Genomic DNA, 23,372 nt, shown 5'->3' with positions numbered 1-23,372 from the left:
GAGGTCGTTGGGGTCAAACTTGGCAAACAGAGAGCAAAATTGACATAAAAACTGGGTAGTAATTGAATTACTTTGTTTTACTTCTGCCAAGTTGGGTATGAAGTAGATTGACCCCGTTCACCCTCACACAAGGAGCACTGCTCAATACCCTGAACACCGTACTATAGTGTATTCCATGTGTCGGATTCGTCAGTTTGTGGCCCCAAAGCAGAGAGTGCAGGGTTTATGGTTGTCCCCAAGATGAAGTGTCTCGGCCATCATGATCCTTTTGCCTCTTTGTCTTAAGTGAGTACAAATTAGAATATATATTCACCTTCCAAGAGGACTTTAGAAAAGAACCCCAGTTTTATTTGGAAATCAATTATGAAGAAAGTCCTCAGCAGTGGCACTCAAGGTTCCGTGGGGACCTTGCATGCAGACCTGAAGAGGACTTAACTGAGATGATGATTTCACTGAGAGCGAGTCAAGCAGGACAGCTAGGATAGGTTTGGTTGTATGTGGGATCGGTATCAGGATGTTGAACTCAACAAAATTTTGCTTTCATTTGACGGACTTTACCAGCATAGTTTGTATGAAGAGTATCAATGCATTTTCTGTGCATGGCCAACTTAGATATTGCATGTGAATTTCCTGCTCTTGCATTAGGCATTTTGGGGAGCCAGTCTTAGGGGTTACAAGTTCTGCGTGCCTTGGGACCAGAGAGGCTGTACTGTCTAAGAGGACAGAAAGGTACACAGTGTGAGTAGGGTGAGCCTGGCAGCCAGGATAATGGGTGGAAGCCAGTGGAAGTCAGAGGGCAAACACTGGAATGAAGAAGATGGGAAAGTTAGTTTAAAGGCAGCAGGTTTCTTGGAGAGGCTAAGTGTAAGGCGCCTGGTGGAGAGACGGACACAGAGGAAAAGAACAGCTGGAATGCAGCATGCTCAGGATACCAGCGGGGAGATAATCCAAATGTGATATAACCATCAGCGCTAATAATGCTGTTGTTCATCAAGCTTACTATATGCCGGATGCTGTGCTCAAACACGTTGCATTTGTTATTTCATTTACTCTCCATAAAAACCCGGCAAGATTGGTAGGATTAGCTCTGCTTTACACATAATAGAACTAAGACTCAGAGCTTAGGCAACTTGCCCAAAGCCCAATATCCAGTAAGTGAGACAAATCTGGGATTCAAATTCAATCTTTCGACTGGAGTTCATGCTCTCAGTTAGTATGGCATTCTTTTTACAAAAGAATATTAAGTTTTTAGAAGAAGTAAGATTTGACATTAAGAAGCAATTAGATGGTACTGAACAGAATGACTGTTTTAGGACATTGATTAGACCAAAAAATACTGTGCTGTATATAAAAAGTAATGTGAAACCACAGATGAACTGATTTGGGGAGATTGGGCTGTATAAAATCTGCTACATATAGCCATTACTTTGGCCCAGAGTTGTGTGAGGGACCCAGTTTCTTAGTGGCTGTGGATACGGAGAGTGAAGTACAGAAGACTCTAAAAAGTATTAGCATTTGATTGTACGTTTAATGCTTTCTTTCTTAAGTAGGAAAAAGACCTGAAATAACGGTAGCATAACATTACGATTTAACAAAGCTGAGTTGTGGGTACATGGATGTTTATTATGCTGTGCTCACTACTTTTGAATAAACTTGAAATATTTCATAAGAGAAAAATAAAAGAGCAGTTACAAAAGGTGAACTGTGTTAAATGTTGAATTTCAGGTGTTTAATATAAAATGTATATATAGATGTCTCTAATAGGAAGATGTGGAGCTGACCAAATAGGTGGTCAGAGATTATAGTCTATTATAAGGTTATAGTAGGAGTGCTCAGGGAGGAGGTGTATTGAGACCTCGCTCTGGAGTCTGGCTGCTTAGGTTTGAATCCGAAATCTACTGTTTGTGTGATTTTGGATAAGTTACTTGGCCTTCCTGAATAGGAACATCTTTAACTATACGTCCTGTGAGCATTTCCTCCCAGGAATAGTTAATACATGAAAAGTGACAAGGACAGTACCTATCACAGAAAGAGCAGGCATTCAATAAACATCAGCGCTTTTTATTATTACCAGTAAGTAATAAACATCAGGGGATAGTAGCTCAGCCTGTAAGTGATATTGCACTGTTTATTGAAAAGCCTGAACAACGATGCTACTCACCCAGTAGAAGGCAAGATTGGTAAGAGGAGTATAAAAGGAGAGAAAGATGATCATGGTTCTTAAGAGAAGTAAAGAACCATAGTGTTATAGAAACCAGAGAGGGAACTTTAGAAAGATGGTAGAGATGTTATGTGCAGCAGGGAGATTCTAAACATTACAGGTGAAAACAGAGCATTGATTCAGAAGTCATTGGTAATTTTAGAAAGGACTCTTTTCATGCCATGATAAGGATGGAAGACATGTTTCAGGCTCAGAAAAATGAATAGGTTAGTATCTGCAAACAACTTGCTCAAGGAGTCTAGCTATAACTTGAAGGAAATAGGCCCTGGCCAGGTAGCTCTGAGCATCATCATGAACACCAGGTTGCGGGTTCTATCCCCAGTAAGGGCACTTGGGGAAACAACCAATGAATGCATGGTAGGTAAAACAAAAAATGAGTGCTTCCCTCTCTCCCTCTATCTCCCTCCTGCCCTCTCTTTCTCTCTAAAAGCTATCAATTTAAAAAATGGAAGAAAATGTCAATATTATCGTTTTCCTTTTAGTTGTATACATATTTCCCAGTTTTCTATTTTGAGGATGTATTCCATTTAAAATTTTTAACTTCTGAATGGAGGAGATATAGGTCTAGAGTCAATACCAATCCTGGTTTAAAGATGAGATCAAGAAAAGATTCCTTCAGCCCTGGCCGGTTGGCTCAGTGGTAGAGCATCAGCCTGGCGTGCGGGAGTCCCGGGTTCGATTTCCGGCCAGGACACAGAGGAGAAGCGCCCATCTGCTTCTCCACTCCCCTTCCTTCCTGTCTGTCTCTCTCTTCCCCTCCCACAGCCAAGGCTCCATTGGAGCAAAGTTTGCCTGGGTGGCCTCTGCCTCAGGCACTAAAATGGTTCTGGTTGCAGCAGAGCGACACCCCAGATGGGCAGAGCATCACCCCCTGGTGGGTATGCTGGGTGGATCCCGGTCGGGCGCATGCGGGAGTCTGTCTGACTGCCTCCCCGTTTCCAACTTCAGAAAAATACAAAAAAAAAAAAAAAAAGAAAAAGAAAAAAGAAAAGGTTCCTTCAAATTAATCAATAAAATAATTGCACAAAGGTTATTCATAGGAGGAATAATGTAATAAGAACTGCAATTAAAAAAATAGGACCAAGGCCCTGGCCGGTTGGCTCGGCGGTGGAGCGTCGGCCTGGCGTGCGGGGGACCCGGGTTCGATTCCCGGCCAGGGCACATAGGAGAAGCGCCCATTTGCTTCTCCACCCCCTCCCCCTCCTTCCTCTCTGTCTCTCTTTTCCCCTCCTGCAGCCAAGGCTCCATTGGAGCAAAGATGGCCCGGGCGCTGGGGATGGCTCCTTGGCCTCTGCCCCAGGCGCTAGAGTGGCTCTGGTCGCGGCAGAGCGACGCCCCGGAGGGGCAGAGCATCGCCCCCTGGTGGGCAGAGCATTGCCTCTGGTGGGCGTGCCGGGTGGATCCCGGTCGGGCACATGCGGGAGTCTGTCTGATTGTCTCTCCCCGTTTCCAGCTTCAGAAAAAAAATACACACACACACACACACACAAAAAGGACCAAGATAGGTAGGGTCTGATTAGCTTTCCTTCTCTGGCTAGAAGAAAGAACGAAAAGCCATTTCCAGAGATGTTGGAGTATGGGCATTGTGGAATAATTTTGACTTTGTCCAGGTTGACTCTGCTACCACTATACATATTACTTTTAGTTAGATATATATTTTTTATTTTCCCTGAACTTTTATATATACTACTAGAGTTTTCCTGTAATTACTTCCAAATTAAATTTTAATGAAATCAAGATTAGCAGAATGTTTTACAAGCTAGGAATTGTTTCAGTGAGGATTATGCACAGCTGCTTAATGAAAGCATAAATAAATAAGAAGTTTGGGTTCTTTTCATGTAAAAAAAAAAAAAAAAAGAAAGAAAATGTTCTAAGAACGGAATCCAGAACTGAATGGTGGCTTTCCAGTCATCTGGCTCCATTGTTCTTTTTTTTTTCTGGTTTTATTGGGATAAAATTGACATATAACATCATGTAAAATTAAAGTGTATACTGTGTTGATTTGGTATATGTTCTTGCAAAGAGATTACCTCCATGGCATTAGAGAACACCTGCATCATGTCACATAATCATCATTGCTTCCTTGTGGTGAGAACATTTAAAATCTCTCTTAGCAACTTTCAGGTACATATAATAATACAGTAGTATTAACTGCAGTAACCGTGCTACACATTAGATTCCTGGAACTTACTCCTCTTGTAACCAGAAGTTTGTACTCTTTGACCGACATCTCCCTTTTCGTGGTTCTGGCTTTATGCTCTGCCATCTGTGTCATGTGGTGTCCATCTTCAAGGTCATCTCATGCTGACAGAATGGCTCTTCTTGATGTCAGGACCATTTTCTAAGAAAGAGGAAGATGGACCATGCTTCTTCCCAATGGAGGCAGTCCCTTGAAATCCCAACTAGAAATCCCACCCAGTGACTTTGACTTGTAATGTACTGGATGCTACCGCCAGCAAGAGAGACTGGAAAATCTATTTTTAGCAGGGCGCACTGCCCACTAATATTACAAGGGTCAGGCACCCACAAAAAAAAAAAGAGAGAGAATGGCTTTCTGCCATGCAGTGCTCAGAATAAATAAAACGCCATTTAGAAGACAAGATGTCAGTCATATGTGTCAAGCCATGCTGATAGGGCAAGAAATACTAGTGTAGGTGAACACTTTCAGAGCAGGCTGCTTCCCTGGCCAAATAGAATGGATGTGGTTGGTATATGCTGATTGATCAATTTGCAAGTGATTTTTGCAGATCATTTTAGAAGCTACACAGCACTTAATGGTTTACAATATTAACCTCATATAACCTTTACATTTTGTTCCCGTTTTCATTCTGTTAGTCCTGTTCTTTAATTTTCTTCTTTTCTGTCAATACATATATAATATATTTATGTTCTCAGTTGCTACCTGCCACTATGGCCGATGGAGGATCTGGGAGATGTTTTCCACTGTAACCCATAGAAATAAATCTAGAGTTTCATTTCTCTAAGTAAGAGTCTGAAAATAAAGGGCAATGCACAGTGTGTCACTAGGCATTGGCTACAAAATTTCTCATTTGTGGCCAATATACTATTTGTGGTAATTTGGATGAATGAAATTCCTTCCCCAAATGATTGATTTGGACTAAATATAGGCATGCAGGCCAATGGATTTTCTTCTTTCTCTCTAGGTATAGGAGCCTAAAGCATTTTAACTATGATGTCTGCCAGAGCTGCTTTTTTTCGGGTCGCACAGCAAAAGGTCACAAATTACATTACCCAATGGTGGAATATTGTATACCTGTGAGTACTGAGCCATTGTTTCTTTGTATGTTTGTTTTAATATATTGCTTTTGAATTAGCTAGCATCTAAAATTATTCAGTTTAGACAAATTTGGGGGGGGGCAATTACTTTTTAAGATTGCTTAATGATACTTTTATGTTGTTTTCTTTTAAGTAAATATATCTATGTTGTAGCCATTAACACAATCATACTTTTTTCAGAAAAAATAAATTTTATTTACATCTGTATTTTGATTGTAAACAACATTCTTGACAGTGAACTATTTTAAGAGCTTATGCTGACATGCATTGAAAATGATAGCTATGTAATGGGAAATCATTGTTTTTTAAGACATCTTTAAAATGTGTTTTCATAATTATATATTTATGTTAACATAAATATAAAAAATGAAGAGAGTAAAAATATCTGTAAATCTGGCTTCTGAATAAGCTACCTTCCAATATTTTTCTATGTCTCCAATTTTAAGGTTTTATTTATTTTTGATTTATGTAATTTTGATCCTGCAGTTTGTAGTGAACATGTTGTATAAGTTTTCCCCTCTGTTGTCACACAGTATAATTTTTCTATGTTACAGATTATTTAATTGAGTGAATTACTCAAATATATCTAAGCATTGCCGCAAATGTGGACATTTAGCTTATTTTTAATTTTCTGATATTATAAACAGCACTCATAAATATGGTTATGAAGATAGCTCTTTCCATATTTTACATAAATAACACTTCTGTAAAATAAAGTACTAGCAATGGACAGTGTAGGTCAGCGAATATGAGTATTGTCATGGCCAAAATACTTCCTGTCAAGTTATTTTACAAAAGAGTTTTATGCCATATTATTATCACATTTTGTTAATGTCAACAGTTCACTAGCACTGGATATTAATTCATAATGTTCCTTTGATCTAAAGCTCTGCTTTCTGGAGTTATCTTCATTTTCTGTCAACAGCTTTTTTTAGCCTCCTTCCAAATAGTGAACCAAAATGTATTTCATAGAGCTATGCATTTCTTTGGTTTAGGGAATTGAGTTACTTTTTGGATCAAAAATAAACAGAAAGGAAGCAATTCTTATAAAATATACACATATAAATCTCATTCATGTTCTTAGGTATCTTCTCAAATAAATAGGTATCCTATATGTGGAGTGGAAACCTCTAGACACTGGTGCAGAATTATAGTAGATAAAACACCCTTAGTGCACAATAACTTCAGCAGGAAAAATCCCCCCTCCCAAATGTATATAGCACCATTTATTATTATGACTAACAAATTTATTTACTCAACAAAAAATACAATGCTAACCATGTGTCAGACACTGTTCCCAGCTAATAACTCATAGGAATACTATCAAAATAGACAAGATTACTGACTCTCCTGCTACTTTTCATTTAGGAGGAGGGCATCTTAGACAACGAACAAGAAAACAAATGAGATCATTACAGATTATAGTAAGCGCCTTTAAAGAAATAAATGGGTAATGAGACACAAGGTTGGAAGAGGCACTTTAAATAAAGAAATCAAGGGAAATCCTTCTGAGTCGTTAACGTATATTTGAGTGCAGATCGAGGGATGAGAACGAAGCAGCTGTGTGGGAAACTAGCACAGGGAAGAGACAACATATGAAAGGGTCTGGAGGTGGAAGAGAGGTTGGCATGACTGGAGCGTGGGGGAGAGAGGAGCATATTCCACAAGCAGAGTGTAGTAGGCAGCACTGGCTATCTACTTTGAAATGACCAGAGTGAAGTAAAAATGTGGGGCCCCTTGTTAAAAAATTATTGTGATTTTTCAAGCTGGCAGAAGCAGAGCACAAAGCCAATTCAGAGCTTTTCTGAGCATGGGACCTTGGGCAGCTACACAGGTCACACGTCCATGAAGCTGGCCCTGGGGGTGGGAAAGAGGTGGAACTGACTTGAGCAAAAGAAATTAAAGTGAACTTTACAAAGAGTGAATCTGTCCCATTGCTAAAGGGAGACTAGTAGGGGATATGATTGAAAAGAAAGGCAAGTATCAGATTGTGCAGAACTCTGAGGTCATTGTAAGGGATTTGGATTGGGGAGAGATATGGTATTTTATTTCTTATTATTCAGTGAGAGGAAAGGAGGCAGAGACGAATTCCCACATGCACCCAGTCTGGGATCCACCTGCAAGCCCACTAAGTGGCGATGCTCTGCCCATTTGGGTCATTGCTTATCAACTAAACTCTTTAGTGCCTGAAGTGGAGGCCATGGAGCCATCCTGAGCACCTGGGGCCAACTCACTCCAATCAAGCCATGGCTGTAGGAGGAGAGGAGAAACAGAGAGAGACAAGCAGATGGGTGCTTCTCCTGTGTGCCTTGACTGGAAATTGAACCCAAGACATCCACATGCCAGGCCGACACTCTACCACTGAGCTAACTGGCCAGGGTCAAAATATAGTATTAATATTTATATGATCTTAGCTAGAAATTTAGGAAATAGTATAAAGAACTAATGCCAAATGGGAAAAAATGTAAAGTAATTATATGATGAAGTATAACAATAACTTCATATTCAAAGATGTATAAAGTAAGCAAAGATGTATTTTTTTGGTCTTAAAACAATAATCCATAATAATTTTGCAAAATACCCACGGAATTTGAAAGCTCTGTTTCTTCCATATCAGTTATTGGCCAGTGTGAGCATACGTGAGTATCACTGATACACTGGTGAATTCCACTCTCCAGCTATCATTTTTGAATTAAATTTGTAAATTACCTAAAACTCTTCATGTTACATTGTCTTCCAAAAGTCATTGTCATTATATCTAAGATTATAGTTTATCCTGTATTATATAGGTTGGCTTCTTTTCTGCAGACAAGGTTTGGAAAGTGCTTTGTTTCTTTCTGAAGTTTTCATAGTGATCTTAATCAGCAACTGCTCATAAATCAGCTCTTATGACTGGTTAGTTTCTGCATTTGACCCCACAGCTTTTGCTAAAATGAAATACATGTTGAGTCTTTGAAAGGTGTGGTCTTGAATTTAATAGTAACAAATTACTTGATTTAACACCTTTTTTCCTTTTAAGTGAGATTTATTTATGGTGCATCCATCTTTTACCCAACATTCCTTAACTTCATTTGATGTCCACCTTAGAAAATGAACTTAAATGTAAAATTTCAGTGCAATGAAAATAAACACTTCTTGAGTACTCAGACCTTTCCCTCCAGACCTTCCTGCTTGAATTTCTCATAGCATATCTCCATTTGTAGTTAGGAAAGTGCTCTCATCACGTTACTGACTTGATTTCTTTCCCCTTAAAGTTCCTTTTTTTAGCTGAATCACAGTGTTTCTATGTTAAAAATTTTTGAAGATAATTCACCTTATCTTAAACCCTCAAAGCTCCAAAAGTAGTTCTTGGAACATAATCAGCTTATTATCTGTGGCAATGTCTTTAGATGTAGGAAGACTAATAGTGTATAAATTAGCTATCATGATTTATGAAGGCATTTTATGAAATTGATAATAAGGCATTTATATATAGAAATGAAGTGGAATTTTTCTCTCTGAAAAACAATGTTTTAAATTTACTTTCCCTGCATGACCTGTGGTGGTGCAGTGGATAAAGTGTCAGCCTGAAGCACTGAGGTTGCTGGTTCGAAACCCGAGGCTTGCCTGATCAAGGTACATATGGGAGTTGACACTTCCTGCTCCCCCCCCCACACTCTCTAAAATAAATAAATATATAAGTAAATAATCTTTAAACTTACTTTCCCTGCTCATTCTATAATCCAAATTTGTACCTTTAAGAATTCCTTCATTAAGCTCAATAAGAGTTTAAAACAGACAATATGACAAAGACTATATTTAATGCCTGTCACCATTCTCTCTGTACTTATTCACATCCCACCTTTTCACAAAAATAGCTCAACTCTTTGTGTCTGAAATCTTCCCAAACTCCGCCAGTTTCCCCAGACCAAAACATGTTATTCTGTGATTTCTAACAACAGTCCTTCCCAAGTTAATATTGAGTCTGTGTTATCTTGTATTGTTGTGTGTGTGTATGGGGGGGGGTGTCACTTTTGCCTCCTCAATTGTCTTTTTAATTCCTTGAGGACTCTTTTCTTACTATACTTGGTTAATTCTGGTCCATAAAACCTAAATGAGCTTGTGTCTGCTGTTATGGATACTAAGTATGGAATATTAAAGCTGGAAAGGATCTAAGAGGTCATCTAACTCATTCTCATTTTAAAGAAAAGACTAAATCTTACAGAAGGTAAATGATTTGTTCAAAGTTAGTGGCATGGATTATGATTTAACTCCATTAAGAAAATGTATGCACAATTTAGCACATAAGCAAACAGTGCTTTCTGTATGCTTGCTAGACTATTATATTTGCTGGGGTCCTGTTTTATACCAGACGTTATTGGGGACTGGAGATACAGAGAAAATGCATGGAAGGAGAGAAGACCTCTATATGGAGGATTTTGAAAAGAGACTAGTATAATTTTAAATGATTAAGCTTATGGATCAAGATAATAGAATTTTTCTTATTACCTGTGCACTACATGTTTGAATTTGGGGATTATCATTTATTTTAAAAGTAGCTATGTTTTATATTATTTTCATTTAATTTCACAGTGACAGTTACCCTTATAGGATCTTTAAGAAAAAAAAGTCTTCTATATTCCCTACTGCAAATAACCTAAATTGAATTCAAATCAAACACCTTTTTGTATGTTTGGACATGTTACAGTTCAAATTAAATAGAGAGGAGGTAGAATTTTACATATGATTTATAAGAGTTTTTGCTGACAGCTCTCTGAGATTAGGGCTGGGTGAGGGGTGGAGGGATTGAGCAAAAAATAAAAAAGTTTATGGATGTGGATGACAGTGAGGTGATTGCTTGGGAAAGGGGGGAGAGGCAGGGAAGGGGATAGGGGAGATAAATGGTAATAGATAAGAGACCTGACTTGGGGTAGTGAACACACAATACAATGTATAGATGACGTGTTGTAGAATTGTGCGCCTGTAAACCTGTATGATTTGTTAACCAGTGTCATCCGAATAAATTCAATAAAAAGGAAAAAAGGACTAACAAAAAAATAATTAAAAGAGTTTTTTGCAATTGCTGACAGAGTTGGATAGGTTTAAATATGATGGATAGTGGGAAATGTTTGGAATTGGTACTGGGGGCAAGCAGGAGTTACCAGGAATTGAGGAAATTGATTGCCGTTCTGCCCCAAGAGCGCAGCTGAGGTTAATGGGCAAGGATTCGCAGTCTGTGACTCTGTCATTGCTCAGCTGCACTGGAATGAAAAGATGGCAGGTATAGGTGAAGGCCAAGGGAGGAACGGATTCAAAGGTGTTAGAGATACAGGGATGAGTCTGGGCGATCCTCATGCTGAAGAAATCCCAAAGGGGAGCAAAAATGTTATTTGTATTAAAAATGTAGAAGCAAGGATTGCAAGGTTCCAGCCAGTGAAAGATTCCTCCAAGACAGAGATTTGTAACTGAAGAAGTGTGGAGTTACAAGGCCTGAAGTGTGGCCATGTCCCAGTGTGTGACTGAAACAGAGCATACAGGTTTATGGAGATGGCCTTTGGAAGATCATCCATTTCTAGAAGTGACAGATGACACTGTGTCTGGTCAACGACAGTCAAAGGGGAGCAGGCAGGCACATTGGTTTTGGTGGGTGATCTGGATGAGACAAAGGGGAAATGGTGTACACTTTCTTTCTTGGCGTTTGTGAGGGAGAGATTATCCGGGTCATGATGAAGATGATTGCATGGGAGAGGGTGTTATTATGGGAGCATTAGGGGTCATTGAAGGAACAAAGTGAAATTTCAGCTATGACCAAGGTTTAGGGAAAGGTGTTCTTAAGTAGAAGAACACATGTCCCCGATAGCAGGGGCAGAAAGGTAAACTGACTGTGTGCCTCTGATGAAGACAGTGGAGAGACAGTGTCCTCATCCACGCAGGAAAAAGGAGAAATGAGGAAAGGCAATGGATTCCTTCCCGGGTCAACGCATGTGCCAGGAACTGAAGGTCTGGCCAGCACAGGATGGCAGTCAGAGAAACAGGGTAGCTCAGTTAGCTCAGGGAGAAGGATGGGATAGTTGCAAAATGTTATTGCCAGAAATTGTCAGCAACATTAGCTACTCCCAGCATTCATATCGTTGGGGCAGATTCATTGTAAATTTGCTGCTTAGAAGTTTGTTATCGACAGGAGTAGTTTGTACAAATTGTTATGTTAAGATTTTGGTGGGAAGAAGAGAGGACAGGAAAAAAATATCTCAATGGGAACCAAGTTAGTAACACCTAAGCAGATTTGTATTGCATCTTTAAAGCAAATGCATGTTCCTTTTAAAGCAGCAGGTTCAAGCATATTGTTGTAGATATTTGTTAATATGCGGAAAAATAAACCATGTATTTTTAGGATTTTCAGAAACTGTAGAAAAAAATCACTTCTCTACTGAACAAAAATAAAAGAGATTTTTATTTTTAAAATTTAAAGTCAAGTCATATTTTTTAAAAAACTGCATGATTTTGGGGAGAAACAAACCAAAACCAAATGAACAAAGAGAAAAACTAGAAATAGTTGTGTTTTCCACTTCTGTCCACCTGTTAGCATCAATGTATCCATAAGACTAGAAATCAAGTGTAAAAATTGTTGATTCATCCTTTGGAGAGCTCTCCATTGAGTCAGTGTCGTTTGTATTTGGCAGTCTAGCTTCCTTGGGTGAGACTTGAGGTGTTTACCAATATGCTAAGAACACAGCACCATTGCAGTTTCTCCGACCTCTGCATCCACACGTGGTTTTCCACCTCCTTGCCCACCTTACATTGTTTTCCCCATAAGTTGGATTCATTTAGACTATGTCGTTAGCTTTTAAGAAAAGGTTGGGACCAGTCCATTTTACTTTAGATGACATATTACTATTCTCATTCTTGATGCCTTGGTGATTCTGTTAATGCTATTTTGTAGTTTCACGTTTTTTCATTTGAACTTGAAAAAGGCTCCGAGCTTATCCTAATTATTTCATACTGTCCATGGAATTTCATATGTCTGAATTTCAACTTGTTAAAATCAGTGAAACTGAAATCAAAACTGAAAAATTGCTGTGCAATTTTAAAAAACTGTTGAAATGTCTTTAAGTTCCATGATAATAAAATGTACTCCTTAGTAGTATGCGTATACCAAACCATTTAGGGCTACTGACTTATATATTTAAGAAATAAATCTTGCTAATGCAGGTGCTATCCAACAGTGACTTCTGTACTTACACATGATCCAATTAATGATTTTAATTATCCTACTAATGTGCCAAATGACTGAGTTGTTTCTGATATTAATACAACCTTGATTTCCTCTTTATATTGCTTTGTTTTCCTCTGTTCATAACTCATTCATATTTATAGTTAACAGTTAAAAATGTAATGTTAGGAGTATTTGTTAAGGAATTAGATAACACTGCCATCCTAGATTGTAAATTGACCAAAAATGTGGAAGAGATTTAAAATCAATATAGTTTTGTTTCTTTATTTACAGTTCTGTTTGGTGTTTTGCTTAAATTGCTAAGTCATTAGAAATTGGGTATTTTGGCCTTTAGCTTATTTGGCATCATGGTATTTTTTTATGTTTCACCCCCATTATATGTTTAACTTTGTGGATCTTTGGTTTTAATAGAAGGAGTTTTATGATCTGAAGTAGTAAAACAATTTATTTTTACTATTTGGCTGTAAGACTGTGAGGATTAGCATTTCTGAAGTCTAGATTTGTTTGCACCTTAGCCTTATTGTTCCTGTGATTTGCATTAATGAGAAAGAAAAGACTTTCAGTCATATATCAATATATTGAAATTCAATAGTACATAGGTGTCGGTATTCATAAGAATATACAGTTTGAAATATGAACGGGAATGTAGAATAATACACATGAATTTATATGTAGATATATAAACACAAGCAAAAGAGACTAAATTTTGTTCTGTATGATGTCTATATTTGTTCTCAATAAAGGAATTAAATGGAGGAAAATTTAAAATACTTTCAACCTTGGTTGGCAAAATAGAACTCAAGAAGAAATCATCTGATGCCAGCTTGCCAGCTTACACAGGAGTTATCAGGGCTTTGGTGGAAAGTCACATGGGTAGACTTACCTCAGGGTAGATTTTATAATTCAGGAACACTTTACAAATATTTTACTCAGTTGTATTAGTTTGTGGGGAGCAAACAAAGAACTGATTACTTATTAGCCACATAAATTTTCATTATTATTCTACTGTTACTTGATAGCAGCATAACAGAAGTATAATTTCAAGTATTCACACATCCACTTGCCTGTATAGGTTGAGTTGTAAAATATTTTTCATGATAACTCATCTTCTTAGTTTTACAAAAATGATAATTTGAGGAACAGGCTTAGGTGGACATGTGAGTTCGTATTTGCTTGTTACAGTCAATTCAGAAGGATTTGGGAAGGAGGGACGTAGCAGTGGCTTTTGTGGTTTTCTGTCTCTTTTACATTTGCCATTTTCTTCCCATTGATAAAGTAGCTACAAAGAGAGTACACAGAAAGACAGCAACTAGACAGCAAAAGCTGACCCCTGGACATTTACAGTAAGACAAGGTAATGAGATACCCCCCAAATAAATCCAAGTGATGACAAGCCACCAACAGTCACAAAACCTGCAAGAGGAAATAAAAAGAAACAAAAGTGCCTGAGCAGTGGAAAAACCCAAATAGTCCACAGGTCTTCAGGGGAAATCTCAAAGGGCTGGTGTGAGAGCAGAATTGTGAACTTGTTAGGAGTCCCGATGAGAAAGTCTTAATGCACCTGAGTGCCCTGAGTCTCTGGACCTTCAAGACCTGACCTACTAGGCCTTTCTGCTAGGGCAGAGCCTCGCACTGGATGAACTGGTCGGAATGACACCGACCCGGAGCAGGTCAGAACAATGGAGACTGAAGAAAGAATTGGTTCAGTCCAAAATAGGGCCCAGGGCCAGGAAATCCCCAAACCCAAGTGCCCGATTTTTGAATACCCCACAGAAGCAGAAGAAGAGGGAACTCTGGAAAGTTAGAAAAGCTTTTCTGAACTCCACTTCATTATAAAAGTTTTGGAAAATTCATTTCAGAAAGAAAATAAAATTGAGCAACAAAAAATATCAAGATCAAATTTCACATAAAGCAACAACAGAAAAAAAAGAGAACAAAACAATACCATTGCAAATAAACCATGACAGAAATGGGTGCTCATTGATAAGGCAAAACTATAACCTACTATTTGAGAATAAGCTATGAACCCTTAAGAAAGTGATATAAGACATGGAATAAAAACATAAATCATTATTGGAAAATTTCAGTAATGAGGTAACAGGACTCAGGAAAGAATTAGCAATAAGAAAAAAAGCCCTCTACAAGTCAAAATACCTGAGTTTTCCAACAGATGACATAGTAAGGAAGTGGCAAGTATGGAAGAGAAACCTGTAGATTAAAAGTAAGTTAATTAAGCCTGACCGTGGTGGCACAGTGGATAACACGTCAACCTGGAGAGCTAGGGTTGCTGGTTCGAAACCTGAGGTCACTGGCTGTGAGCACGGGCTTGTCAGCACCCGCTGTCATGAATAGGGGTCATCCACATGATCCCAAAACTTGCCAGCTTGAGTCAAAGGTTGCTGGCATGAAAAGCCTGAGGTCACTGGCTTGAGCAAGGGGACAGTGGCTCACTCTGGTCAAGGCATGTAGAAGAAGCAATCAATATACAACTAAAGTGAATACAACTATGAGTTGATGCTTCCTACCCTCTCTTCCTCCCTCTCTCTCTCTCTCTCTCTCTCAAAAACAAACCAAAAAAAAAAAAAAAAACCCTAAAAAACAACTATCGAAAAATAAAAGATATTTTTTTAAAAAATATGCAAGACTATAGTATCTAGAGATAGACATTGGAATGGTAAAACTATTTTGAAAACATAAAAAAGTTATTATTATTGCCTGACCTGTGGTGGCGCAGTGGATAAAGCTTTGACCTGGAACGCTGAGGTCACCAGTTCAAAATCCTGGGCTTGCCTGGTCAAGGCACATATGGGAGTTGATGCTTCTTGTTCCTCCTCCTTTCTCTCTCACTCTCTCTCCTCTCTAAAATGAATAAATAAATAAATTTTTTTTAAAAAAAAGTTATTATAAAATGAAGATAATGCTTACTTTGGAGAGTGGGAAGGGCTTATGACTGGCAGGAAGTCTGTGGAAGGGGCTCTGGAATGTCTGGCACGTTCAACTTCCTGACTGGATGGTGGTCACCTTATAGTAATTCATTAAAATATGCTTTTGTTCAATATAGTTTATATATGTTTTATTTTACAGTAAAATGGATTAAAAACAAATCAGTCACAAACATTAAAAAAATTCTAGCTCTTTATATTTCAGTAAAAAGGGAGTAAAAAGAATAATATAAAAACAGCACAGTTGACACACAAGAAAATAACCCTTGAGGGAAGGAAGGAAAGGAGGTGGGAAAGTAGATGAGGAGAGGGTCCTCATTATAAGCAGCAAAGCCAGCGACCTGCAGTGCTCAGCATGGGAGAGACTGGCCCCTTCCTCCCAGGGTCACTGCTCTGTCCCACCTTGTGCTCCCGCAGCCCCTGGGGAGTGGCCTTGACATGTTGGTTGGCATCTGACACCAGCTCCTTTTTTTTTTCTGACAGAGATAGAGAGAGGGACAGATAGGGACAGACAGATAAGAAGGGAGAAAGATGAAAAGCATCAGTTCTTCATTGCAGCTCCTTAGTTGTTCATTGATTGCTTTCTCATTCATGCCTTGACCGGAGAGGCTATGGCAGAACAAGTGACCACTTGATCAAGCCAGTGACCTTGGGCTCAAACCAGCAACCATGGGGTCATGTGTATAAGACCACGCTCAAACTGGTGACCTTGGGGTTTTGAACCTGGGTCCTCTGCTTCCCAGTCCCATGCTCTGTCCACTGCACCACCACCTGGTCAGACTGACACCAGCTCCTTGATGCAGGGCAAGTTCTGGGTCACGATCACATTCTCCTGACAGTCATCTGAGAAATTTTCACAGGTTTCTTGGACCGTATGGGAGGCTGTGGCCCTCACCTTGGCTTCACAATCTTTCATCCGGTTGTAGAAGGCGGGGACTAAGCCCATCTTGGTGATGACAGGCCGCTCAGCTTTCTGGATCTCTGTGAACTTGTCAGCCACCATGTGTTAGCACACCAGGCCTTGTTCTGTGCAGCCTGGCCCTGGATGGGCATCACCAGGACCTCCAGATTCCCTGAGGGCAGGGGCTGGGCGATGTTCACGATCGCTCCCACGGGCCGGCTCACGGAGTCCTGCTTGTTAGAGACCAGCCTGGAGAACATGAGGCAGTCTCACTCCTGACATCATCCAGCTCCAGCACCTGGGCGAACCCCCCCAGCTTGGAGACTGGGGCCCCGCCATACGGTGGGGTGTCGTCTGAGTACAGGTTCCAGAAGTACTGTCCAAGTTCTGCCATGACAGTGTTGGACAAGCAGCACTAACAGATGGAGAAGCGGCCACAGGCCCAGGCACAAGAGGTGAACCAGCCACAGACTGAGTGGGCCTCCAGGGCGGAGGGCGAGTGCTCCTGCGAGATGTCAAGAACTCCACCGCCTTGTCCTGCACCATGGCCTCATCCTCTGTGGCCACGACTCTCGGGCAGCAGCAGGCAGTGCACTATCCCGGGCCTCCCACCAGAATGGTGAAGGTGCCCAGCTCTTCCGCCTGGTCCAGCAGGACTCATCCTCCTCATAGATGGTGTCTGTAAGGAAGTGCAGAAGCTTGCTGCACGTCGTTTCCACCCCGAGGGCCAGGGCGATGGTGGGCGGCTTCTGCTGCTGAAGTGAGGCCGTATATCCTCGTTGCAGAGCTTGTGAATAAGCACAGAGATGGGGTGGACTGAGTGGCTGCCATCTCGTCTTGGTCAGTTCCTTTCAGCCTGTGATGGGGGCAGGAGGCTTCTTGCCACAGAGGGGCGGGGCCGGAAGTAGGACGGAAGACCGGAAATAGGGAAGGCCTAGTTTCAGACAATTAACAGTCCTTATCTCGAGGTTAGCACAGCTAGAAATTTTAACTTTTCTCTTTCTTCTCTAGATAGGATATCTAGTTGTAGATGGATTGTTTTAATATAAATTTTGCAAAAATCAGCCACAGGGTATCTCAGTAGAACTTTATTTAAAATGAAGGGAAAATTCAGAATGTAATCATAAGTATTTCAGTTAGTGGCTATGGGTGTTTTTCTCTCCCAAGATTTGAAACTTTTCTTTTTTCTAGCAGTGACATACGGTGAAAAGACCCAGGTTTGCAAGAGCAGCTTTCTCCTTACCGACCTTGTAGGTCTGAATCCCTGAAAGTCTTAGTGTCAGTTTCCTTATGGGTCATAAAAGTGATAATAATTTCACTGTCCTTGATGGAAAAAAGAGATTGTAGCAAGGCTATTTTTAAGTTGCAAAAGCCAATGCCAATATGTTACCCTTGTTTCATCTCGTGAGAGCTACAAAGTCTTTTGTTCTACTTTCCTTTCTTACAGCAATAAATGAAAACCTAGGCTTTCAAGAAATTCATGGATAATTTTAAATATGGGATAATTTGTGTAATGATGAGTGATCCTTTCAATTTCATCTTCATATCATAATATAAATAGCCATTTGCTTTAAAAAGAACAAAATATTATAACCAGTATGAAGATAGAGTTCAGTTTGAATATATTAATCATGATAAGTGGGTAGTTCTCTTTTTCATTTTTTACCAAACCTTTGCTCTAGCACTTTAAAACAGAGAACTATTAGAAATAGCCATTTATTAGGAACGGCCATTATGTAGCAAATTTGACCAAGTATGTATAAATATCTTTTGACTTTTTTCATGAGAAAATAGGCTTAATTCATTTTCTTGGAAATGAATTAAGCGTAAACTAAAAGTATTACATTCTGCTAGCCTGAATGTAATACCTAGTTCCCTTGGGATGAATTATTTTTCGCTTTTTCTTTTAATATTGCATAAAGTTTATGGCAGTGCATTTAGTACCTTTAGATTACAAATGTTGGTGGTAATTTTTTTTCTTGATATGAAAATTGATTAGGAAATAAAAATGTGCCATTTCTGTGTGAGAATAAACTAACTTTTTTCAAATATTAAATTTGAGCATTATCAGAAACTTAAATTCTAGCCCCAGCTATAACTTGGGAGGCAAGTGTGTGTGGTATGTTTGTTGATCAGTTGGTTTTGCTTTATTCTTAAATATATTTAGCTAAAGAGTGTATTATGTGAAGTTGTACTTGCACATTTGAATGATGTGTCATATTTTTTCAAAGCAGGAGTTCATACTGAATCCCAAATATAGATAAGCTAGAAGAACATTAAGCCAAGTGAAAGAAGCCAGTCATAAAAACAACCTATTGTATGATTCTGTTTATAAGAAACATCCAGAATAAACAAATCCATAAAAAAGAAAGTAGATCAGTGGTTGCCAAGGACTATGTGAAGGAGACAGTATGTGAGGGAAATGACCGCTAATGGGTACAGGCTTTCTTTCCTTTGAGATGATGAGAATGTTCTGGAATTACATAGTGATGGTATTTGCACGGTTCTGTGATTATGCTACAAATCACTGTATTGTACACTGCCCTAGCTGAGCCAGACTGGGAAAGCAATCTGGTACCTTGTGCATATGTTTTTTCCTTCTCCCTTCTCGGGGGTGGCCAAGTTGAAAACCTGGGTTGGGCTTGAACACCGCTGACCTAAAAAACTAAAACTTTTATATTGTTATACTGTCAGATGTAAGTGGCCCAAGTAAAAGCTAGAGCCAATTATTTTATTATTTTCCTGTATAGTAACAATGTTTTAAGCACAGAAGTAGGAATAAATTGTTTTATAAATGCTTATCATTGCATAAAAGCCTTCTTTTTGCATTTCTATCATGAAAAGCTTCCTTCCTTTTTGTTTTCTTTGCCACAATATTCAGGATAAATATATCCATAAACTTAATGATCTGCAATTGTCACACCCATTGTAAAAGACCTAAAGGTCCTTTAGGGTAAGTGATGTGTCTTCTTGGCTTTATTCGCAGCCCCAGGCATTTCTTTTCTAGAAACTTTTTTTCTTTATACCCAGCTATATTCTGCATATTTCTCCCAATCTGCCTAATTAATTCTTAATCCCCCCAAACCATCTTTTTTTTTTTATAACAGCCCTTCTTCCTCTACAGAGGGCCTTGCATTCCTGCTCTTTTCAGTAATAGCTTCTTTTCTATACTTCTTCTTTCCATTTTGGGAGATCTGTATCCATAGAATTAAGGGTCATTATAGAGTTTATTTTCCAAGTTAAGAAAAGATTGGACATTGTAGGTCCAATGGCAAAGCCTAGTAATACTGTGAGCTGTCCTCACTATTCTCCTTTTCTTGTTAATAAAGTGAAAATTGATGAACTTTAGATTATGCATAGTTTGGGCTTATTCATGTTTTCTCTCTACTTGCAAGCCTAAACAATCAAAAGTTCCTTAACTGTTTGCGAGAAGCAAACCTATTTAGGTGGGATAGGAGCAGATAGGAAGTAACACAACTACATAAGTGTTGACTAAGAATGTAGTTGTTTTAAAAAAATAATTATGTACGTTTCAGCTTCTGCTTGCAGCACTATATTGTGTACGTCCTAGACATCCCTGTCATGAAGGAAAGGAGACTAGGGTAGGTGCAAGAAAAGGGGGCCAGGCATCAGGTAAGCCAAAATACTTAGCACTCAGTTTGTTGTTATAGAAGAGCTCTCGGGTCTTGTTTTATAAAGAGACTGGACAGCCAATGAAGAATCAGGTGGCCAAGGCTTTAAACTCAGTTCTGTGCAGATAATATCAGTAGTTTAACTGCATCTTCACAAGGACTGAATGAAGTTGATGTCTGTATGTCATATTGCAAATAAAACTGCAGTTGGTGATAGAGAGAAGAAAACTGGGGCTCAGAGGACAGTTCATGGGGTGGGATGAAGGGTTGGGCTTTGAGGTAGATTTTAGCCCCTCTGTGAAATCCATTTTACCCACTAGCGTTCATCCTCCCTTACCCACAGTCTCCTCCCTTCATCCCCTGGCAGTCACGAATCTACTTTCTCTTCCTATGGATTTGCCTATTCTGAACATTTCTTATAAATGGAACTATATAACATATGGATATTTGTGACTGATTTCTGTATCACTTAATAATAAATGATTATTAAACATAATCATTTTGAAATGCTAAGAAAAAAATAATGTTTTATATCACCATTAAAAATTTAGTCCATGTTGATCTGATCCAAGATGGCAACAGACTATAGGTGGATGTTATACTCACCTTCTCTCAAGACCAAACTGGAAGTTCAACTACAATATAGAATAATCAACCTGATTAACCAATTTAGGACTGAATAGAAGTCTGATAACCAAGAATTTATAGAAGAAGCCATATCAAGGCTGGTAGGAAGTGTGAAGATGAAAAAGGGCTGACCCCACTCCCATGGGTCGTGGCTGAGGTTCTGCAGGGAAATCTCACCTGCAGATGTTCCCCCTGAGGAGGTTGGAGTCTCAAACCCATGCCGGGTTCCCCCATCCGGATACCAGTACAGGGAAGAAGTGCCCGCATAATATCTGGCTGTGAAAATCAACAGGTCTTCTGTCTGTCAGGGAGATATGGGAATCTGCTAGAGACACAAGCTCCCTCCTAAAGGGTCAACACAGTCTTGAAAAAGAAGATCAAAGTTGGAGGAATCATGGTACCTGATATAAAACTACACTGCAAGGCCATAGTAACCAAGAAAGCATTGTTTTGGCATACAAAGACATATACTGGTAAATTAATAGAACAGAATAGAGAGCCCCAAATTAACCCACACCTATATGGTCAATTAATATTTGACAAGGAGGGCAAGAACATAAATGGGTAAATATAGTCTATCAATAAATGGTGTTGGAAAAGTTGGACAGGTATGTGCAAAAATATGAAATTAGACCACCTTCATACACCATACACAAGAATAAACTCAAAATGGATTAAAGATTTAAATTTAAGACTCAAAGCCATAAAAATTTTAGAAGAAATCATCGGCACTATTTTCTCAGAAATTTCTCATAGCAATATAGTTTCTGATATATCTCTTCAGGCAAGGGAAACAAAAGAAATAATAAACAAATGGGACTACATCAAACCAAATAGGTTTTGCACAGCAAAGGAAATCATCAACAAAATGAAAAGACACCCCACTGAATGGGAGTGAATCGTCAGTGATACATCTATAAGAGATTAATCCAAAGTTTATGAAGAACTTATACAACTCAACACCAAAAAAATATATATCCATTTAAAAAATGGGCAAAGGTTTATTCACTCGTCTACTGATGGACATTGGTACATATACACAGTGGAATACTATGGGGCCATGAAAAAGAAGGAAATCTTACGTTTTGCGACAACATGGATAGACCTGTAAACTATTATGTTAAGTGAAATAAGCCAGGCAGAGAAAGAAAATATCATATGACCTCACTCATTTGAGGAATCCAATGAACAATGTGAACTGAGGAATGGAATAAAGACAGATGGGATCAAAGGAACCAGAGGGAAAGGGGATGATAGGACCGGACAATCCTGGAGGGAAGCGGGGAGGGCATTGAGGGGAGCAGGGCAAGGGGGATGTTGAGGGGTACATGGGGGAATGCATTCAGAGGGACACTAGAATCTATGTAAACACAATACATTAAAATCAATTTTAAAAAATGGGCAAAGGACCTGAATAGTCACTTCTTCAAGGAAGACATACAGATGGCCAATAGACATATGAAAACATGCTCAGCATCACTAATTATCAGAAAAATGCAAATTAAAACCACAATGAGATACTACCCCACACCTGCCAGAACGGCTGTGATCAATATATTAACAAAAATTGTTGGCAAGAATTTGAAGGAAGGGAACCCTGGTGCACTCTTGGGAGGAATGCAGATTGGTGCAGTCACTATGTAAAAGAGTATGGAGGTTCCTCAGAAAATTGATGACAGAACTGCCATATGACCCAGCAATTCCACTTCTGAGTATATGTCTGTAGAATCCCAAAACACTGTCTATAAAGAATATGTGCACCCCTATGTTCAGTGCAGCATTCTTTACATCAGCCTAGATTTGCAAGCTACCCAAGTGCCCATAAGTAAATGAGAGAATAGAAAAAGCAGTGGATCATCCTTTTGCCTTTTCACCCAGCCCCCAGCCTTCTCCCCTCTGACCCTGTTCGTCTGTTCTCTGTACCTATGATTCTGTCTCTATTTTGTTTGTTTGTTTACTTTATTCTTTATATTCCACGTGTGAGTGAAATCATACGGCACTTGTCTTTCTCTGACTGGCTAATTTTGCTGAGCACAGTATTCTCCAGGTTTGTCCACGCTGTCACAAAAGGTAAGATTTCCTTCTTTTATACAGATGATATATTATGTAATGGTACACCCGAAACATGTACTTTTATTAACCATTGTCACCCCATTAAATTCAATTTATAAAAAATAAAATAAAAAGAAGTGTACACAATGGAATACAACTCAGCCATAAGAATAGAAGGAAATCTCACCTTTTGTGACAGCGAGGATGGACTTAGAGAGTGTTATACTATGTGAAATCAGCCAATCAGAGAAGTATAAATAGCGTATGATTTCACTTACAAGTGGAAGTTAATGAACAAAATAAACAAAAACTGAATAAAAACAGATTCATAGATGCAGAGAACAGGCTGATAGCTAGCTGTTAAGAGTGGAGGGGCTTTATGGGGGGTGAAAAAAGTGACAAGATTAAGTAAAACAACAACAACAACAAAAAACCAACTCATAGACACAGACAACAGTATGGTGCTTACCAGAGGGAGAGGGGCGTGGAGG

At 39.1% G+C, this 23,372-nt stretch overlaps 1 protein-coding gene and 1 pseudogene across 5 annotated transcripts in view; one reads left to right on the top strand and one right to left on the bottom strand.

The window, feature by feature from the left end:
- Positions 1-23,372, top strand: part of UTRN (utrophin) — a 515,659-nt gene that overhangs the window by 462,056 nt on the left and 30,231 nt on the right. For all 5 annotated transcript variants that reach the window (XM_066373070.1, XM_066373071.1, XM_066373068.1 and 2 more), the window contains one exon: positions 5,386-5,497. In XM_066373070.1, the coding sequence (XP_066229167.1) occupies positions 5,386-5,497 (112 nt within the window). The remainder of the gene's footprint in view (positions 1-5,385; positions 5,498-23,372) is intronic.
- LOC136397059 (serine/threonine-protein phosphatase 2A 65 kDa regulatory subunit A alpha isoform-like) lies at positions 13,831-21,063 on the bottom strand (annotated as a pseudogene).

This window comes from Saccopteryx leptura, chromosome 3, assembly GCF_036850995.1.
Source record: "Saccopteryx leptura isolate mSacLep1 chromosome 3, mSacLep1_pri_phased_curated, whole genome shotgun sequence".
NCBI classification, from domain to species: Eukaryota; Metazoa; Chordata; class Mammalia; order Chiroptera; family Emballonuridae; genus Saccopteryx; species Saccopteryx leptura.
Note: the sequence above shows the minus strand (reverse complement) of the source record. Positions and strands in the feature narration are given on the sequence as shown.